Genomic DNA, 22,563 nt, shown 5'->3' with positions numbered 1-22,563 from the left:
CCCAGGCATTGGCCTGATATGTTACCAATAGACCTTTCGTCCACAACATGGACATGATATGTTAACTACTGACCTTTGGTCCCAGAAATTGACCTTATATGTTAATTACAGACGTTTGATCCCAGCCATTGACTCGGTATGTTAGTTACAGACTTTGATCCCAGAGATTTACTTTACTTGTAACGTATAACCTTGAGTTCCGTTATCGTGCCATGCCAGTTACATCAGCTCATGAACTTTGAAATCAGAGGTCTATTGCATCAATGGCTTTAAATACACCAACCAAACATCACATGTTGATGTTAGATCAAGTCAGTATCTTCACAATCATGGGGTCTTATTGTGTCCACTTGACATACTTTGATCAAAGTCTATGAAAAAATATTGTCGCAGGTATCGTAAAACTGACTTCCTTCAATTATTCTTGATAATTAAGCTGTTGCACTTATCATATATCAGTGAGTATGCTGGATGTGGCATAATGGTAGCAGATTCTTTTAAAAAGATATGGTGTGTGATTGCTCGAATTTAATGTTAGACAATTAATTGAGAGCTATTTTGTGTCACGTAATTGCAACTATATATCTGTGTAACTTCCATGAATACAATTTAGATAATTAAACTTATACAAATTGTGGAACAAATTAGGAAACAGATGCCAATAAATATTTATTAAACTATTAATTTGGAAAACTTGTAACATGGGAATAAAAAAAAGAAACTAAACAGTATTTAAACAAATGAATACAGCACCGTAGTGGTTGGAGGAAATAAGAAAACGAGACAAGGAAACCTTGGGGAACTTTAACTTAATATAAGACCAGTAAGAGAATCGTACAAAAAGGTACGGACATGAATAAATGAATACTGGACCCTTAGAAGATGTCAGAAAAGGTGTCGGTGCTATATATGAATTAAACAATCAGAAGACGTTGCAAAAGGAAATAGTGCCCTCATTTGATTTCAGAAGATATTACAAGTGTTGTAAACCTGTTTCTTATATTTACAGCCAAAAGTTTGAGTTCTTGAGAACGAGAGCTGGAAGGGCTGGTGTGATCCATAACTTTATGAGAGGGCTCACCCTTCGGCACAAATACCCAGTTTCTCCACTTACCTATGAAACGTCAGAGGACAACATTGATTCGTGTTTTAGTGGTTCGTACTAAAGTTTTCCTGCTTAAACATATTTTCATAGTTTTGGACAGCTTCCACATTATGCATTTGCTTTTAATATACGACGATTCAAAATTGATTGAAATAGTTGTAGGAGTGGCACGGTTGACACTGTTCTTACGTGAGACGTCTATACGTAAGAAACGTCTTTAACGTTTTATTGCTACATAAATCGTACTTATAAAAAATGTTACGTTTACCTCAACTTTTGAGGTATTTTCCAATGCAGCAGAAGCTTCTGCCAAGTTTAGTATTTTGTTTTAATACTTTTTTTTCTGGCAACATTCGGACTGCATTATTGAAACTCATACATTGCAGAAGATTTCAGTGCCGTTTTTGAAATCCATCCAACCACCTTCAAGCACTTATATCTAGTCGATGCCGGGCTGGCATACAACTCTCCTTATCCTTTGGTTCTGAGGCCACAGCGCCATGTAGACATCATCCTTTCGTTTGATTTCAGTGGGAGACCAAGTGATTCCACTCCGCCATTCAAGGTAATGTTTATCGAATGATAGTATTACCTTTGTTTTTGGGTGATAAGATGGTATGTCTACCCGAGCTATATTTGTGTTACCCAAAGGCTCAGCCCGAGAGTCTATTAGTATATATGTCGTAGGTGGGCAAGTCGTCATTTAACCTATAGACGAGGAGGGTAATGTTATGGAATCTGAATAGACAAATACGTTTAGGTTGCAAGGGATTGTTTTGTATTTTGTCCACTATGAAATTTGTTAATTTAAGGTGTAGGTTTCATGACCGTAACTGTATTTGATTCTTATGAATTTGAGTATGAAGTTGTTAATATTTATGCCAGGCAGGTATAATTGTCGCAATTCAGTACCAATGTACTAAAATACTCACGTGCCGCTGGCTGTGGATCTTAGTCATTTAAATATGTAAACACTAGAATGAGATTTGTTTTAATTATGTGTTCAACAGAGCACTAAAGATGAACCTAGGTCAAGGAAAATCCGTAATTCATTCCAGGGGTGAATGATAATATATATATATATATATATATATATATATATATATATATATATATATATATATATATATATATATATCATCATCATCATTGGCGACTCGGTCTCGAAAGACCATGCGAATAGCGCCCTTGGGGTGTTGTCTGTCTCTGTTGGCAACGTCTGCTGTGGCTGTGCAGGCCTATACGTGAGTGACATTCCCTACTGCAGTTGGTGCAGACATACTGGGAAGTCTGCATTACTGTATATGGTAATATATATATATATATATATATATATATATATATATATATATATATATATATATATATATATATATATATATATATATATATATATTACCATATACATTCGCTTAAACGTTTAATCAAATTGTAAACTGCATAATGCACCCGCAGATCAGGGTCTCCATATATTATTGGATGGAATCAATAGATTCATATGCCAGGGCATTATGCGTTGGCATATCATGGTCTTTGTTGCTAACAGTTGGACAGATAAGTGAGATTAAATGGTATTCAGAAATACATACATGTGAAACCCCATCAAGCTTTTATATTTATAGTGATATTTTATTTTAAAAATGTGTGATCGATATGATCTTTTTGTGCCCCAAACTGTCTCTTGTCACCAGATATAACGTAATACTTAAGTTCAACTAATGACCGACATGATCTTTAAACTGCGGTATTAAATATATCCGTTCACTGTGGATATCTTCGTTTTTATCTCATAGGAATAAATATGCAAATACAATGAATAAAAGATTATGACACGATATTATGAAATCAATACATGGGGCAATAAAACGTTTGGCCCATAACTGCTGAAGCAAAATAATTACATATAAAAACTTTTTACGGCTTGTAGTTTTCAAACAATTATAACGTTTTGACACAAAGAGAAAAAACATTTTACGGCTTGTAGTTTTCAAACAATTATAACGTTGTGACACACAGAGCCAAAACATTTTACGGCTAGCAGTTTTCAACAATTATAAGGTTGTGATACACAGAGAAAAAAAAACCGTTTTACTGCTTGTAGTTTTCGTACAATTATAACGTTGTGACACACAGAGAAAAAAACGTTTTCCGGCTTGTAGTTTTCATAAAATTATAAAGTTGTGACACACTGAGAAAAAACGTTTTATGACTTGTAGTTTTCAAACAATTATAACGTTGTGACAGGCAGAGAAAAAAAAAACATTTTACGGCTTGTAGTTTTTAAACAATTATAACGTTCTGACAAACAAAGAAAAAACAACTTACGGCTTGTAGTTTTCAAACAGTTATAAGTTGTTACTACCGAAGAAAAAACGTTTTACGGCTTGTAGTTTTCAAACAATTATAACGTTGTGACACACAGAGCCAAAGCATTTTACGGCTAGCAGTTTTCAAACAATTATAACGTTGTGATACACAGAGAAAAAGAAACGTTTTACTGCTTGTAGTTTTCGTACAATTATAACGTTGTGACACACAGAGAAAAAAACGTTTTCCGGCTTGTAGTTTTCATAAAATTATAAAGTTGTGACACACTGAGAAAAAACGTTTTATGACTTGTAGTTTTCAAACAATTATAACGTTGTGACAGGCAGAGAAAAAAAAACATTTTACGGCTTGTAGTTTTTAAACAATTATAACGTTCTGACAAACAAAGAAAAAACAAACTTATGGCTTGTAGTTTTCAAACAGTTATAAGTTGTTACTACCGAAGAAAAAACGTTTTACGGCTTGTAGTTTTCAAACAATTATAACCTTGTGACACACAGAGCCAAAGCATTTTACGGCTAGCAGTTTTCAAACAATTATAACGTTGTGATACACAGAGAAAAAAAAAACGTTTTACTGCTTGTAGTTTTCGTACAATTATAACGTTGTGACACACAGAGAAAAAAACATTTTGCGGCTTGTAGTTTTCATAAAATTATAAAGTTGTGATACACAGAGAAAAAACGTTTTATGACTTGTAGTTTTCAAACAATTATAACGTTGTGACAGGCAGAGAAAAAAACATTTTACGGCTTGTAGTTTTTAAACAATTATAACGTTTTGACAAACAAAGAAAAAAACAACTTACGGCTTGTAGTTTTCAAACAATTATAAGTTGTTACTAAAGGAGAAAAAACGTTTTACGGCTTGTAGTTTTCAAACAATTATAACGTTGTGACACACAGAGAAAAACATTTTACTGCTTGTCGTTTTCAAACAATTTTAACGTTGTGACAAACAGAGAAAAAACGTTTTCTTTTGCAAAGTCAGGTTCAGGCAAAATGTGTTTTTGCTGTCTAAACTGATTCATTTAAAACTTGAATCATTGGGTCACGTGCACATGTACCTTACGAACATTTAAAAAAAAAAAGTTTCTAACCAAAGTCCAAGTCTTTTCATTTAATACTTGATGTTGAAGATATAAAATTCATATCTTTACAAATAAAATTTCTGTAAGGAAATCTGTGTACAAGACAGCAATGATGAATTACTAATAATGCGGTCGCAAATACCATCCAATATCAGCTTTTTATAAACAACTCAAGAGGCAGCGCTTCTGTTAAACATGATAGAATTTGTAAATTTAATTTCTTTCCCTTCAAAATTGTGTTTTTTTTTTTAAAAACGGCCCAACGAGATATATTTATCGCATTCACTTTTCTTCTTTATAATTCAATAGCTTTTGCATCTTCATATAAAAACTATATGAAATAAAGCAGAAAGAAATAGGAAGTGACAAAATTTGAGCGACATATATTATGTTCTTTGCTGTGTTTTTCCGATTCTTTTGTAATTTGTCCTGGGTATTTTCTATCCATTATTTTATTTTTAATATAAACCCATTTAATTCCTTCTTTATTTGTTATTTCAGGAGCTACTGCTTGCGGAAAAGTGGGCTCAAATTCACAAAGTGCCATTTCCGCCAATAGATATTAGAGTGTTTGACAGGAAAGGAATGAACGAACTTTACATTTTCAAACACCCAAACGACCCGCGTTGTCCCATCGTACTGCACTTTCCCCTCGTCAACATTGAGTTCAGAAAGTTTACCCGACCAGGTAGACGTGTCTGTTTTACAACCTAAAATCAAAAACTATTTCTTTGTTATTTCCACCACATTAGAGCTAAACATTTTATGAAATTAAAAGTTTATTTCATCGATTATGTATTGTTTCTGAGTTTGAATCAATGCATAAATTATGGAACTGAAGTGTGGTGTTTTATGTACTTGAAGACATTCAATAAACCTGCAACCAATTAACGGAAAGACATCTTATCAAGAACGTATTGATCCGGAATGTTGAATTGTTACAGAAGACAGAAATCCATGGAAAACTTGAAGATGTTTTTGCCTAATCAAGCGCCTTTATTTCAAAACGAAGATCGAATTGTCTCCTTACAACCATTATATTTGAACGTTTGAATACTACAATCCTTATTTTTGTCTCTTTGCTGATGGCTTCTTCGTATACGTTTGATTTAAAACGGAAATTTGCCAGTGTTTTTATGGTTTGTTTTCTTGTTTCAGGTGTCCCAAGAAAAACAAAAGAAGAACAGGCCTTCGCTGATTTTGATATTTTTGATGATCCAATCACACCATATTCAACATTCAATTTCCATTACTCACACTACGAATTTGATAGGCTGACACAGCTGACAGAATTCAACACGCTTTTGAATGTGGAAGAAATCAAGAAGATATTTGAAGAGTCTATTAAAATGAAGCGTTCTCTTCCTCCAGATGTGTCATTATACATGCAAAACGTCCCAAAAGAATCGAGGAAATAGTGTGACAAACACAAATAAGTTCATCAAATACGTAGTGGATAACATACTCATAAAAAAAAAACAGTTTCCTATCTTGGGGATAAGAATTAAGTGTGGAAGAAGGAGGAGCGTATCCGCGTGATAGATGGAAAAAAAAAATGCACCGAATGGTATGTGTGTTTGTGATTTGGATTTTTAACATAGCTTTAGCAAGTTTTCAGTCATACCTCAACGATGTCTGGAGTGTGACAATTTATAATGATGTCTAGCAATGGAGCATCATCCCGCAGACATTTAGCATCATGTCTCACCCAGTCACATTATCCTGACATCAGACCGACCAGTCCTAACACTAACCTCTTATTCTTTAGCGCCAAGCGAGACATCTGTTAGTACGAATTTTATATGTCTATAATATGACTCAACCGGGGTTTGAACCCGCGACCAACTTGCATCCGAGGTGGACTTTCTAACCACTAGGCCACCGGAGAGGCTCACATAATGGTACTACAACGTGAGTGGAAGATAATGCAATAACGTGTAATGTAACACATCACTAACATACTGCAATCTATCACCTGTAAGTAGCATACATTATAATTAAATATATCATTGTCTGTAGCTTAGATTTGTCAGATCTATAAATAGCATCCAAAGCCTATCACTTGTCAGAAGCATAACAATTAGGTCTATTTGTTGTACGAATATTCTAACTAAATTTATTGAAGTAAAATGTATCACAATCAAATCTATCTTTTTGTAAGTAATATAGATTATAGTCGAATCTATCAGTTGTACATTGCATATATTATAGTCGAATCTATCAGTTGTACATTGCATATATTGTAATCAAATCTATCAGTCGTACGAAACATAGATTAAAGTCCAATCTATCTTTTGTAAGTAATTATAGGTTACTGGATTTGTATGGGAAAATATGAACGAGTTTTGGGATGGAATACTGCACGAACTTATGAGTACAGTGTATCCTTCCGACAAAACGAGTTCATATTTTCCCATACAAATGCAGTAACCTTTTTATTATATGCTCATTTTTTTTAATTCTACATAAGGTTTAATTATATAAACAAAATGCACTACAAGAAATAACGTAAATGAATGAATGCCGTATTCCAAACTAAATACACAAGCGCAGATTAGTAATTACACAATGACATCATTATTAATGCGCACATAACTCAGCCCAGATAAATTTGAACTTAGTCGCGCGCTCGACATAGCTTTCGAAAGAAAATGGCGTGTCTAGTTAAAATTGAAATTTGCAGTCATATTGTGAATGAATGTGCATTGCAACAACTTTTCCATTTGATCTGGAATGAATATATTTTGGTATTTTGTTTCGATTCGACGAAAGTTTGTGATTTTGGACTGGATTCATCTGTGCAACTTATACATGAAATACATCGGATTGAAGCGGCGCGGGAGAAGTGTGTTTACATCTGCAAATGTGTTTCTGTTTCTGTCACTGAATGTTTGAAATCATAATGTGGGGAAAATATGAAGTCTTTCAATTGCAATTATCAAAAAGACGCTATGAAATTTAATGCTTATTTCATTTTGAGTGCACTAAGGAGGATGCAATTGCACTTATCATCGAAATTACAGCACACTTTCGAAATGTGTAATCCAGATTGAAAACCTATGATATGGTTCATGTAATTCGGATTTGCAGAATTAAGAAAATACATTTTGAGGAAATTCAGGATGTAAAACTGTAAGTATATTTTATTTTGCCATTCTTATCACAGATAAAGAAGACAGTATATGCCTTGTCACTTGTATGTTATTTGTAAGGACCTAATCTTCCGTCTTTTATATCATGTAGCTAGCCTAAATCCGTAACATCGTATCAACGAGGAATGTGCCAAAACAGCTGGGGTTTTTTGCAGTCCACGAAACGTTTTAGTTCATTCAGAAACAAATTTAAACAAATGTTTACAAATCAAAAGTGCTGGTGTCTGGGTCATTGTTTGTTTACAACAGAAAGTAGTTCCTTTATTCACTTGAATGCTATATGTGTATTGTCGCGCGCGTTCAGTATCGAAGAATATTGAACGATTCTGACAATGTAAAGTTAACGGGGGAAAAAATGAGCATATATTAATATATATTATAGTCAAATCTATCAGATGTACATTGCATATATTATAATTAAATCTATCAGTTGTACATTGCATATATTATAATTAAATCTGTCAGTTGTACATTGCATATATTATAATTAAATCTGTCAGTTGTACATTGCATATATTATAATCAAATCTGTCAGTTGTACATTGCATAGATTAAAGTCCAATCTGTCAGTTGTACATTGCATATATTATAACAAATCTGTCAGTTGTACATTGTATATATTATAGTCAGATCTGTTAGTTGTACATTGCATATATTATAACAAATCTATCAGTTGTACAATGCATATATTATAGTCAAATCTGTCAGTTGTACATTGCATATATTATAGTCAAATCTGTCAGTTGTACATTGCATATATTAAAGTCAAATCTGTCAGTTGTACATTGCATATATTATAATAAATCTATCAGTTGTACATTGCATATATTATAATCAAATCTATCAGTTGTACATTGCATATATTAAAGTCCAATCTGTCAGTTGCAAGTAGTATATAGTTAAATCTGTCAGTTCAAGCATGGATGCTACTCAAACATACAGTGTTCAGAATTATATGGAATGTCGTTATATAGTAGAATATATAATAATTGCAAAATTCAAAACCAATATTAATGATTCATTTCTGATAATGAAAATGAAATAGTGTTGCCATTTACTAAATAAATCCTTGATCTTTTAATTGCACTAAGAGTAAAAGTCACGGTTTCAGATAAATTGGTATTATGCCCAGAGCTGTAACAATGAGTTTCACAAATAATATCAAAGTATGCTTCTACTTGTAGATATAAGCTACAAAAATTAAATGAAAGTATATTGTTTTCCTTGTAACCATGAGTTTCACACAAATAAATCAAGGTATATTTCTACTTTTGATCAATTTCGCGCAAAGGAATCAAAATACTTAGCTATGCACTTAATCACATTATTTTCTTTTCTATCAATTTGTATATTGCTTTTTTAATTTGAGTTACATTTTGTTTCAAATGTTACCTCTCTCTCTCTCTCTCTCTCTCTCTCTCTCTCTCTCTCTCTGACAATACAAACATTTTAACATGTAACCAACGACTAACAAATCAAACGATCACTATTGCAGGCAGTCTTCGATACGCATATCCCTGCATTCTCTAGAAGTAAGGTACTCGTCATGTATGAAGATCGTTATAATAATGAATGACGCATTGAGAAGTACCTCTATAAATTGCCAGATGTTGAAGTCCCAGTCATAAGAAGGGATGTTTTGAATTACTTAAACAAGAAGGAATAATCAATATATCTATTGCAAAATACACATTGTATAAAACGACAGGAGACTTAGATTAACTCAGTTTGGGGTTATGAATGTAACTTTATTTAATTTTTTTTTTATTTTTTTTATTTTTTTTATTTTTTGCATCCAATTCAGGGGAAGTAACTATTTTATTGAATAATAACTTTCAGGTTACCATAAATATAGTAAAAGAAGATGCCAATGGCAACAAGATAGTGTTATATAATGGCAACAAGATAGTGTTATATAATGGCAACAAGATAGTGTTATATAACATGGTTTGAAATTAAGAAACGATTTCGACAAGGTTACCACCTAATCGCATACATTTTCCTTTAATGTGCAGAGATATTTCCCGTTTAATTCGGAAAGACCCAAATAACAAGGAATTAAATTTTCAAAGAAAACAACAAACAACAGAATATTTAGTTTCACAGTAGGCAGGCGACACTGTTCCCATCTTGGATGGATCAGAGACATCTTAAGTCAGCTCTAGATCTTATCTACCAATATTCCAAATTTTCAGGATTCGGCATAAATATCGAAATAGGATAGGAAGTAAAACTGGATGTACTAAAAAGTACTGCCTAGAACATCATTTTGATTGGAATGCATCTTATTTTAAGTATCTTACATTTACATTCTTAATAGTGTTAGATAGTATGGTCAGGCTCATGTATGAATGGAAAATTAGAGAAGTGAAATCTTTACTGTTACAGTGGTCAAAATGATCTCTTACCAAAAGACCTGGCCGTGTCTAAGATTACTCACCTCTTTCTAAGTTTACCAAACCCACCTAAAAGCATGCTTAACTAGTTAGGTGTACGTTTTCATAAGTTTGCATGAGGTGGTGGAAAATATGTAGCGAAATGGAAAGTTTTTTGTTAAGAATATTTTGAACACAAAGAAATGGGGAAAGGTGGTCTGGAAGTTGAACAACAGAGTTTTAGAAGAGACGATTTTGTGAAAGAAATTAAAACTGAATTGGGAAACTTGAAACAAGGGGGGGGGGGAGTAATATAACTAATATAATTTCAGATTGGGATAAACTTAAAAATACAGTTAAGGAAATAGCAACCTACAACTTTATCAAAAAAAAAAAATAGCAACCTAAAACTCTATCAAAAGGTAAAACTACAAAACATTAAAAAAAATTAAATAAAAATACAACTTAAAACAATTAACAGAGGACGTAAGGAAAATTCATAAAGAAAGACAGTACAAAATATTAGAAGAGGAGAAAAATTGAAGAAAATTAAAAGCGTGGAAATTTAATAATGTATACAAAAAGGTTGATGGATTAAATAAGAGAGAAGAGTTGGGAAGAGGAGAAAAGCTAATAGAAGAAGGGAAAGAAGTAACAGATAAAAAGGAAATAATGAGGAAAATAAGGGACGTTTACGAAAATGTATATACATCACAGGAAATAGAAGAAAATAAAATTATAGACTACTTCAAAGAAGTGCCTTGTGCGATGATATCATCAGAACACATAGACCTGTGTGATGACCTCATCAACAGTGAAGAAATACAAAGGGTTATAAAACAATTAGCAAAAGGCAAATTCCAAGGGAGAGATGGACACACTGCGGAATTCTACCAAAAATTCCAGAGTGAGTTAGCGTCGATTCTAGAAGGACTGTACAATAATATTCTTTAAAAAATGAAACAATGACAAACTCCAAGAGGGAGGGCTTGATAACTATAATTTACAATGGGAAGAACTTAAAAACTGGAGACCCATCTCCCTCCTGAATAATGATTACAAAATCTTAAGTAGACCTGGAGGGCCATCTCCCTCCTGAATAATGATTACAAAATCTTAAGTAGAACTGGAGGCCCATCTCCCTCTTGAATAATGATTATAAAATCTTAAGTAGAACTGGAGGCCCATCTCCCTCCTGAATAATGATTACAAAATCTTAAGTAGACCTGGAGGCCCATCTCCCTCCTGAATAATGATTACAAAATCTTAAGTAGAACTGGAGGCCCATCTCCCTCCTGAATAATGATTACAAAATCTTAAGTAGAACTGGAGGCCCATCTCCCTCCTGAATAATGATTACAAAATCTTAAGTAGAACTGGAGGCCCATCTCCCTCTTGAATAATGATTACAAAATCTTAAGTAGACCTGGAGGCCCATCTCCCTCTTGAATAATGATTACAAAATCTTAAGTAGAACTGGAGGCCCATCTCCCTCTTGAATAATGATTACAAAATCTTAAGTAGAACTGGAGGCCCATCTCCCTCTTGAATAATGATTACAAAATCTTAAGTAGAACTGGAGGCCCATCTCCCTCCCGAATAATGATTACAAAATCTTAAGTAGACCTGGAGGCCCATCTCCCTCCTGAATAATGATTACAAAATCTTAAGTAGACTTTTAGTTAACAGAATTAAGAAATGTATGGATGAAATCATTAATATAAACCAGACATGTGGGGGAAGGGTAGGAATATCTAAAATAATATTTTAAACATAGGAACAATATTTGATTTTATAAATGAAACAGGTCAGAAAGGTGCTATGGTATTTTTTGAACAAGAAAAAGATTTTGACAGATTAGAACACAACTACACTCAGAAGCTATTGGAAAAATTTGGTTTCGGAACTGACTTCCAAAATGGGACCAAAATACTGTACAACAAAATAACTGCAAGTGTACAGGTTACAATGTGCTGTAACGGAAAATATTGATATACAAAGATCAGTGAGGCAGGCTTGCCCACTATCAATTCTATTATATGTAATAGCTATCGAAATTCTAAGTCTTAAAAGAAGGACTAACAAAGAGATTGAAGGGATAAAAATCCCAAATTTAAAAGAAGAATTCAAAATGCTCCAACATGCGGATGATTGCACTGACTTTATTAAAGACACAAACTCCTTTAAACATTTAGAAAAGGAATATGACTGATTGGGGAAACCCTCAGGGTCAAAACTTAACTATGACGAAACTAACATTTTGAAAATAGGTAACTGGATGCGTAACCACCCTGGATTATCCTTCACCTAGTTAAAAAAAATGATCAAATCACCAGGGATTTATTTGGGGAAAAATGTTGAAAAAGAAAACTGCAATACTGTAACACTGAAAATAAAAAAAAATATAAAAATCTGGGCACTGACACCGCTGTGCAAAATGGAGCGTGCACAAGTTGCAAAAACCTATATGGATTCGAATTATATTTTAAACTCCACAGACATTGGAAATAAAGTTCGAGACAAAATAGACAGTGAAATTATTAACTACATTTTTGTAAAGGGTGTCGTCGTAGACTACCTTAAGTTGGGGTGGGGTGCTCCCAGTATTATCTTTAATTATTACAGAAGACCCACCCTGGCTCGTTTTTGTTAGAAACTGAAGTAGTGATAGAGATGCAAAGCACCGAGCCCCCAGTCAGCGATGCCGACAGTTAAATTACTGAATACACAAAAGGTGAAATTCAAATAAACAACAAATTTAATGCCATTCAATTACAGATAATCCTTCCTCAAATGAAATTCAATATTCAAAACCCTATCACTCGTCTTTCACTCGACCAAGTGAAGGCCTATTTCATCATCTGACTTAGTGTGATAGATTTTCCTCCTGTCCTGTGTTTCTACTCATCTGTATTATTTCTTGACTGGTACCCAGTACCCCTTCAGTCCAATAACCACGTCCTTCAACCTTCTAATTCCTCCACTTCCGTTTTCTCCTTCTCTTGTCTCCCAGAGACTCGGGACCAACTGTACCAGGGTATTTCCCTTCTCTGTCTCCTACAGCTCCTCCGGCCCCTAAAAGCTTCCTTTCCGAAGCTTCTTTGTAATTCCCAAAATAACAATGTTTTCCGCTAATTTCGAATTACGTCGAAGTTGCTTAGAACTTCCTTATGTAATTCCTGCAAGATGGTTTAGCGACTACTGACGTTTAGTTTCAAGACACTAGATTTAAACTTGCGATTCCAATGGTGGCCACGCCTTGCTCAATTCTGAGTGGATGTCGATTCAACCATGGTCTACATAATTAGCAGACATTGCCCCTCCCCGGCAGTCTGTCAAGGGTGGATTTACGACCCCCACTTGATATTCCTTTGAGCCAACACCGGTAATTCATGCCACTTACCTGTGAATCGCACTGAGCAGAATAAGGCGCCAGTAACAAGTTCCTATGGCCATGTTATATACAACTGGTTTCCCCCCGTCTTTTTTATGTCGGGTTACACTCGCTACATTTATGAAGCATATAATTAGCCTCAGGGTCTAGCATATACATGATGCAATCTGGCTATTGTTCCTTATTTATAACGTGACACCCCCCTCACCGCTTGAGAATAAAATCGGGATTTTATTCCCCCAAATTTGCTCCAAATGCAAATGTGCGTTACACACGCAATAAAAGAAAAAATCATAGCGACGCTACACGCTGACTACGGACACGAATATACACACAACATACGGCTATTTACAAAGCGATCTATGAAATTTCAGCGCTCCGACTCATGAAATCAGCGCCTAATTTCTCTGTTCCTTTCACGTATTTGATCTGCATCTGGTACTGCTCTAAGAACAGCGACCAACGCATCAAGCGTCCATTTGACAATTTCGCCTGCGAGAGATAGGCGAGGGGTTGATGGTCAGTTTCCAATATGAACTTGCACCCGTACAAGTACCGCTCGAACCGTGATATTCCGAACACGATTCCGATGCATTCCCTCTCCGATACGGAGTAGTTCTTCTCGGCAGCAGACAATTTCCGACTGCCGTACGTGACAGGGAAAAGTGTCCCCTCGTGCTCCTGCAACATTATTGCTCCCAGTCCCGTGTCGCATGCGTCAGTGCGAAGCACGAAGTCTTTGGACAGATCTAGTAAGCGGGCAACCGCGTCGGATGTAAGCCTATCCATTAGCGTTTGGAAAACGTGCTCGCACGCATCCTTCCAAATAACTTTACCCGGGGTCCGTTTCTTGGCCAGGTCAGAAAACGGCCCCACGATCGCACTGAAATTGGCCATATACCTCCGGCAATACCCGCCACTCTCAGGAATGATCTCACCTCAGTTTTAGTGGTGGGCCGTGCTGAGTTTCTCAGCTGCTTCACCTTTGACTTTTCGGGGTACAGCGTGCCTTGACTAAGGGTGTGTCTCAAATAGTCCAAGGTTCGGAACCCTAGGTGACATTTGGAAGGGCGAGTTGTCAATCTCTCCTGACGTAGCCACTCCAAAACGTCAGCTAGCAGAGTGAGGTGTTCACTCCACGTCTCTGTGGCTAGCAAGAGAACATCCATGAAGTTGTGGACACCCCATCGCGCAAGGGTTACAACAACTTCCTCATCATTCTAGTGAAGATGCTGGGCGCATTCTGGACTCTGAATGATATGACCAACCATTGGTATATCCCATCATAGTAGCAAAAGCGAGCTTTGCCAGACCCTCCTTTCTCACAGGGATTTGCCAATATCCCTTGGACAAATCCAAATTTGAGAAAAATTTCGCCTTCCAGACAGAAGCGAAAATATGTTCTGTGTCAGGTAGCGATTCCACTTGAAATTTCGTCACCTGATTCAGCTTCCGGTAGTCGACACAAAACTGATGTGTGCCATCCTTTTTCTGCACTAGGACTACCAGAGAGCTCTACGGAGAGTCGGCGGGCTCGATTACAACCAGAGCAATCATCTGCTCAATCTCCTCCCTTACGACCTGTCGTTTTGCGTGGGGCAAGAGGTAGGGTTTCCGCTGCACTGGCCGGTCGTCCACCAGCTTTAACCCGAACTCAACAAGTGACGTTCTCCCGGGTATTTCTGTAAGCACATCGGAATACCCGGCCAGAAACGTCTCTACCTCTTCCCGCTGTACAGTAGTCAACATGGGGTCGCACTCCACGTCCGAGGGAGACTCAGCCCTCGTTAACGGACAGCTCGGGACAGTATTCTCCCCTTCCGTGTCGCCTTAGGCGTACTCTGTGACGATCGTGCCGACGACAAAATCGCTGAAGGTCTCCCTTTCCCGGTATCGCTTAAGGAGATTGGCATGGTATAGCTTCTCCTTAGTCGGTAGTCGTATCCGATAGGTTTGATTTCCGACTTTCCAGGTTACAACGTACGGTCCACTCCAAGAAACTTGCAACTTCTTGTGTTCTTGGGGCAACAGCAACAATACTTTGTCACATACGTCATACTGGCGTGGTTTCGCACGCTTGTTGTAATACTTCGCTTGACGCGTCTTCGCTCGCTTGAGGTTCTCCTGTGCGAGTGAACAAACTTCCTCCAGTTTGTTTCGCATATCCGCGACGTACTGATAGGTAGTACGTACCTCTTCGACAGCGTGATCGTCCATCCACAACTGCCTCAGTACGGCGATTGGGCCACGTACGGTACTCCCGTACAAGAGTTCAAAGGGAGAAAACCCTAAACTCAAATGGGGTACTTCCCGATATGCGAAAAGCATTGTAGGAATGTACCGGTACCAATCATTGGGGCGGCCTTTCTACAGCTTCTTAAGCGTGTTCTTCAATGTCCCGTTAAACCGTTCGACCAGTCCGTTACATTGGGGGCGATATGGTGTAGTCATGAGGTTTTTAATCGGCATCAGTCGGTCTACCACTGCCATCACGCGACTCATGAATTGTGTCCCTTGATCGGTCAGGATCACGTCTGGCACACCGATTTTTGAGCAAATCCCAAACAGCGCTTCCGCGACGGTTTCCGAATCAATATTACGCAACGCGATGGCCTCTGGATAGCGTGTAGGGTAATCTACGACAGTTATAATATACCGATTTACGTGCGACGACGCGGGTTTTATCGGTCCGACTAAGTCCATCGCGACGCGTCGGAATGGTTCATCGATAACGGGGGTACTCCCCAAGAAGACGGGTCGATGATCCGTTTTCGGTGCAATTTTCTGACACTTGTCACAGGAGAGACAGAACCGCTTGACATCTCCCTGGACCCCAGGCCAGTAAAATTCTTTGATAAGACGGTCACGCGTCTTGGCAATTCCCATGTGTCCTCCGATGAGACTTTCGTGCGTGAGTTTTAACACTTCACCTCGCTTCTCGTTCGGCACGACGACTTGCTTAAAGTGTTCGCTGACTTTCCTGGCGTGGCGATACAAGATCCCCTTCTTGTACGCAAACTTCACCGCGCCATTCGGAGTTTCCTTCTCCGTTTCCTCTGCAGCGTATTTGTACAACTGTGCCAGAGTTGCGTCCTCCTGCTGAAGCTGCCTCAATTCTGCCAGTACGTTACTGACCGGTGTCGACGTAACTTCCATCTGAGTCAGTTTCGTCTGTCGACTTTTGGACCTGGTTTCCACAGCACTCACCGGCATCGGTGTGCAGGTTTCAGGGTTCGGTTGTGGAAACACATAACGAGATCTCAGTATGACGTCATGTGACAGTCCAGCCAAGCACGCAGCTTCAATTTGCCCCTTCACGTTCGGTGAATCGAGGTCAATGACAGCCACTGGCAACGAGTGACGCGTGCTGTTTGCATACTGGACTTCAATTACCTCCCCTGTGTAGTCCTCAGGCTTCACGTATTTCTTGTCGGCAAGGGTAGGAACGCTACAACCAGTGTAGTACAAGATGGTGGCACCTTCTCCGTTGACAGTTCCGGATGCAAGGTTTGCTGGTTTACAGCTTGCCTCCGTCTCGTACTCATTTCTAGCAACGGCATTCACCTGGGTCTGCCTGCCCTTGGGACAGTTCCAGGCAAAATGACCCAGGTGCTTGCAGTTGAAACACGTCGGCGGCCCTCGCCGACCTGCAAGTCCGGTTTTCGTGGATAAGGCCTGTCCGCGTCTGTGGGTGGCATCCTTACCTGAGGATCCCGCTCCGACCTTCCCATCGCCCTGACGGTTACGGACAGCAGGCTCTCCCTCCCCCACACGGCGCGACTCAGTTGGTCGGGGTCGGTCCGCACCCCTAGAACGTCCACTCTTCCAGTGTTCCTGATTGTACCTCTCCGCCATGCTAAAGATTTCTTGGAGCGTCCGGTGTTCTCTCTCTGCTAGAAAGACTATCAACTCGCGACGGTACGTACTCAAAACATGCTCCTTGAGTATGACCTCGCACAGCCAGTCGTAATATCGTTCGATGTTGGCCATCTTCATCCACTTTTCAAATAATCCTCGAACGCGGGTGTGGAATTGAGAGTGGGACTCCGTTGTCTTTTTCGCCGAGTCCCGGAAAAGTTTACGGTATGTTTCGACAGGCAGCCGATAATGGTATAGAAGGGCCTTCTTGAGCGAATCGTAGTCATCAGCCTCGTCGGTAACTAAGTTGTGGTAAACTTCGCGAGCGGAACCTTGCATAAAGGCTGAGACGTTGATCGCCCAATGTTGCGGAGGAATTTTGTAAGCGACCGCGAGTTTCTCAAATCGCACGAGGAAATCGTCAATGGACTCGTCTTTGTCATTGAATCGCGGCATACTTATCTGCACCATTCGGTGGTCGATGAATGGTCGTACGCTTCCTCCAGGGATCGTACGGGAGTCGTCCCTATCGTTAGCCCTAGCTTCAACCCTTACCTTTTCCATTTCTAGAGCGTGAGCGAGCTCTCGTTCTTTTGTGGCTGCTGATATCCTGGCCAGCTCCAGCTCTTTCTGGTTTCTCTTTCGGCGGATATCCGGGCCAGCTCCAGCTCTTTCTGGGTTTTTCTTTCGGCGGCTTTTCCAGCCTTCCATTCTTTTATGCGTTCTTCTATGAACGCCGCAAAGCGATCTCCCTCGTTAGCCGAGATCTTTCCGAAGCTCCTTTGTAATTCCCAGAATAACAATGTTTCCCCCAATTTCGAATGACGTCGGAGTAGCTTATAACTTCCTTATGTAATTCCCGCAAGATGGTTTAGCGACTACTGACATTTAGTTTCAAAACACCAGATTTAAACTTGCGATTCCAATGGTGGCCATGACTTGCTCAATTCCAAGTGGAGGTCAATTCACCCATGGTCTACATAATTAGTAGACATTGCCCCCTCCCCGGCAGTCTGTCAAGGGTGGATTTACGACCCCCACTTGATATTCCTTTGAGCCAACACCGGTAATTCATGCCACTTACCTGTGAATCGCACTGAGCAGAATAAGACGCCAGTAACAAGTTCCTATGGCCATGTTATATACAACTGGCGTCCCCTGTCTTTTTATGTCGGCTTACACTCGCAACATTTATGAAGCAAATAATTAGCCTCAGGGTCTAGCATATACATGTTGCAATCTGGCTATTGTTCTTTACTTATAACGTTACAATTTGGAACTTTAAAACGCATTATGTTAAAAAACCGACGCTACATAGGGAAAAAACAAAGGGGGATTAGCAGTGCCAATCCCAATTTTAATAAAATGCGCGAGTATTTTAAATAGGATTAAATGGTTAAATGCCCAGCCAAACGTCATGGAAGGCTTTATATATATATATATATATATATATATATATATATATATATATATATATATATATATATATATATATATATATATATATTGGTTTGTGTTTTCCATCAGAAACAGAAACGATGCTTATAAAAATAACGATCTTAGCGAAAGACTTGAAGCACCCAGAAAAGTTCGATACATAAAGGATTTAATATGTAAATATAGAGATCAAGAAGAAATATGGAAAACGGAAGTATATAACACCAACAATTGGATTAGAGACGATTTAACAAAGAAAATTAAAAACAAAGTAGAAGAGGAAAATATTTGCGTCAGATGGGACAGAGTATGGAGGCACTGTGCCAGCATCGGCTCTCCAAAAATTCAGAGTCTAATGTTTACATATCTCCACAATGCTTGGAGAGGTAGCAATAAGGAGGAAAATGATAAGGACTGTACTCAAACGTCCAGCATGTAAAATAGCCAACGTCACAAAGTATCATGTAATTGCTCAGTGTGAGAAAACGAAAGAAGATAGAATCCAATTAATAATATAAATATGTAAGAGAGAGAGAGAGAGAGAGACCAAAGGAATCACATCCTGTATTTAGTAATAACAATTAAAACATAAATAACACAGGCCATAAATAAATACGATACAATCAAGAAAATCAAAATTATATGACTACTATAAGTCAACCATGAACTCTTTTGATATCTCTAAAAATAATCTAATTTTATAAACATTTCTATAAATAACTTTAAATAATTATACTTTCCTTTTTAAATTGAACTCGTGCCTAGTGGGGAGGATAAGAGGAGATGAGAGGGGGGATGGGAGGGGGAACTTTGGTTTGCTACCCATTAGCGGTGTGCCACCGTCAGTGCACGGGCCAGAGCGACCACCCCATCCCTCAGCTTGGAACCAATTTTAACCCAAGGGCACTTTAAAAACACTAAAATAGCTCTGTAGAATTACAGAACTTAAATTGTACTGAAACAAAGATAAGTAGTTGTGCTTGGAGAGAGAGAGAGAACGAGGGAATGGGAGGAGGGAATTGGAGGGGATCTTCGGTTTGCTACCCATAAGGGGTGTGACACCGCCAGTGCGCGGGCTGGAGCCCGCACCTCATCCCTCAACCCGGACCCAAATGTGACTCCCCTAATCATGGAAATACAATATTTTATCAATAGTAAGAATAAAGGGATGGGACAGGGAATCTATATGGGGAAAATACGAGGCAATGACGTCAGAGGGCTACGTCACATGGTGCTACGCAAAGTGGACAGGCCCTGGAAATAGTTTTGGAAAAACACTCCATGTAGAACACTAGCAGACAATACAAAAACACACACAGAGGGAAATAGGATATTAGAAATCTAACTCATTTATGTATCCCTTCTATCAACTATACATATCCTTTACTGTATAGTTCCTTTTTTAAATCCTTTTGAAAATTTTTAGTTATCAGTTTAAATAATAAAGAGGAGGCCAAACTCGAGTCGGGGGAAATACAGTTAAATAAAGAAAGTGTGGACCCTCACTCGAGTACAGCCTATCTCATTCAAGAATCCAATTAATGCAAGGAACGACTCATATAGTCACGCATATAAAACAATAGTTATATTTTTTTATAACTCACCGTTCACTCGCCAAAATTCAAAATCATAGAATTAAAATTTAAATTTAAATATCCAAATCAAATCAAGATTATCAAATGGATTAGTGCTATCCATATATAAATAATTATTAAGACAACTGGGATAATTGACAAGTGTTGCTGTTCCTACACAAAAACTATATAGCACACACACAATATAGCATATATACACATAACAAACACGGGACTTAGGAGACCTCTGACAAATGTCACAAAAACTAAGGGGAGGTAATTCTAGTAAGGTGAGAGAAACCTAACTCGGATGACCAACCCTATAGATGTGCGTATGTGTGTGATTAGGATTTTTAACGTAGCTTTTTTTAAAACAATTCAGTTATATCGCTACGATGTCTGCAGTGTGGCAGTTTATTGTGATGTTAAGCACTGGGGCATCATGCCGCAGACACGTAGCATGATGTCCCACTCAGTCACATTATCCTGACACCAGGCCAACCAGTGCTAACACTAACCTCTTAACGCTGAGCGCCAAGCGAAGCAGCTGTTAGTACCATTTTTATAAGTCTTTGCAATGACTCGGCCGGGGTTCGAACCCACGACCTCCCGCTTCCGAGGCGGACGCTCTAACCACTAGGCCACCGGAGTGGTACCCTATAGATAACACTATGGATAATTATAAAAACCCCATCAAAAATTTAATTTAAATAAATTTTTAACCAAAATTCTTTTCCAAAATAAACAAACAACACACCTTTGGGGAAACACTTACACATAAGACACCATTTCTTGTTTTTTCGACAAGTGGGGTGGGGGCATCTGTCTGGTGCCCCCCTCCCCCAAGAAAATTTCAGAGAGCTCGTATTTCATAATGAGAACCTCTGCGTACGTGATATTACCCCAGAGTTGCCTTTTAAATAGCATTTAATCAGTTGATATACATAAAATGTCCCAACATTTTTGCATCAAAATTCACCGTCAACTGCTCTAGTGTGCCTTTAAACGAACGATTAAAAAAGAGAGAAAACCAAAAAAGTTTTTAAATTTCAACAAATGCTTTTTTTCCTTACAATACAAAGTGAAAATTTAAAAAGAACTTACAATATTATGAATTAAATCCCAAATGGTCCTAAACATTTTATCACAAGTCTAAATATACGAAGTTCCAATTGAATTTCAGTAGTCTTATAAATAAGTTCCAATATAGAATTTGTAGATGTGACAGTAGCCTCGAATGTGTTAATGTGACAGCGGTCTGGATTGTGATGATATGCTAAGTCTTTTGATGTATCACAATATTATAATCCAAAATGTCATGTTCTGGTTTCACTATAATTCCAAATTAATGCTTTAGTCCAAGAATATTATCGAAAACTTTGCACATCCAGTGTATACTAATTTGAATAAATAAATCCAACCAAATTAAATACTGAACATAACAATAAGGCTGATTTTACGTGAGATATTAAGGCAAGAATGAATAATTCTTAGGTAAACAAGATTGTATACCCACTACTTGACCTAGATCGCAATTACCATTTTATAGCAATGCTCTGTCAACTACATGGACATTTCCATTCCGGAAATTTCTAAGTTGAGAATCAAGACTGTATCTTTAACTCAAATAAAAGTAAACAACGTTTATTACTAATAATGACCTGGATTTTGAATCCACATCGATAGAGATTAGCTATGTATTGCGGTGTTTAGAAAATAATGTAATTTGTCAGGTACACAATTAACTTGATCTTGGACAAGGTCAAGTACAAAATACAGATATACATAACATACAATCATTAAGAAAAGCCAACAAAAAATCAAATGTTATATACATGATAACTAATGTTTTCCCCATGAACAAAGGCAAAGACAAAAGTTACGTAAAATGGAAAAAAATGTGACAGATTTATATTAAAAAAATCATTCCCGATTTCGAATTGATTTCAAACTAGCTATTTGTTATGTAAATATGCGACAAAAAACGTGATATCTCATAAGAGACAAGATCATTAAATTAACTTCTGTTGCTAGTTACATATTTGATCAAATACGTCAGTAAAAGTTTAACTAATATTACCATTAAAAATAATCAAATTATACACATTTTACAGATATGAATACTTTACTTGTCATATCAGGAAACGAATCTTTAAAATTTTAAATAACAGTGTGCGAACAGCGCCGGATTAACCCTTGGGCTAAAAAGTCTATAGCCGTAAGCGCCCCTTTAGGTCCTCCATTCCAAAA

General features: G+C 37.6%; 1 protein-coding gene across 2 annotated transcripts in view; it reads left to right on the top strand.

Moving 5' to 3' along the window:
• The window catches only part of LOC149800165 (cytosolic phospholipase A2-like), a 64,206-nt gene extending 55,647 nt beyond the window's left edge, over positions 1–8,559 (top strand). The window contains exons 14-17 of one of the 2 annotated variants that reach the window (XM_089959771.1): positions 1,010–1,155; positions 1,492–1,670; positions 5,025–5,211; positions 5,682–8,559. In XM_089959771.1, the coding sequence (XP_089815897.1) occupies positions 1,010–1,155; positions 1,492–1,670; positions 5,025–5,211; positions 5,682–5,941 (772 nt within the window). In that variant the 3' untranslated portion in view covers positions 5,942–8,559. The remainder of the gene's footprint in view (positions 1–1,009; positions 1,156–1,491; positions 1,671–5,024; positions 5,212–5,681) is intronic. The other variant, XR_016421337.1, reaches the window with a different exon arrangement.
• Positions 8,560–22,563: the final 14,004 nt, after the last annotated feature.

The sequence above is a fragment of the Sinohyriopsis cumingii genome, chromosome 5, assembly GCF_028554795.1.
Source record: "Sinohyriopsis cumingii isolate HCF-2022 chromosome 5, ASM2855479v2, whole genome shotgun sequence".
Classification (NCBI taxonomy): domain Eukaryota; kingdom Metazoa; phylum Mollusca; class Bivalvia; order Unionida; family Unionidae; genus Sinohyriopsis; species Sinohyriopsis cumingii.
This window is presented reverse-complemented; position numbering and strand designations above follow the sequence as displayed.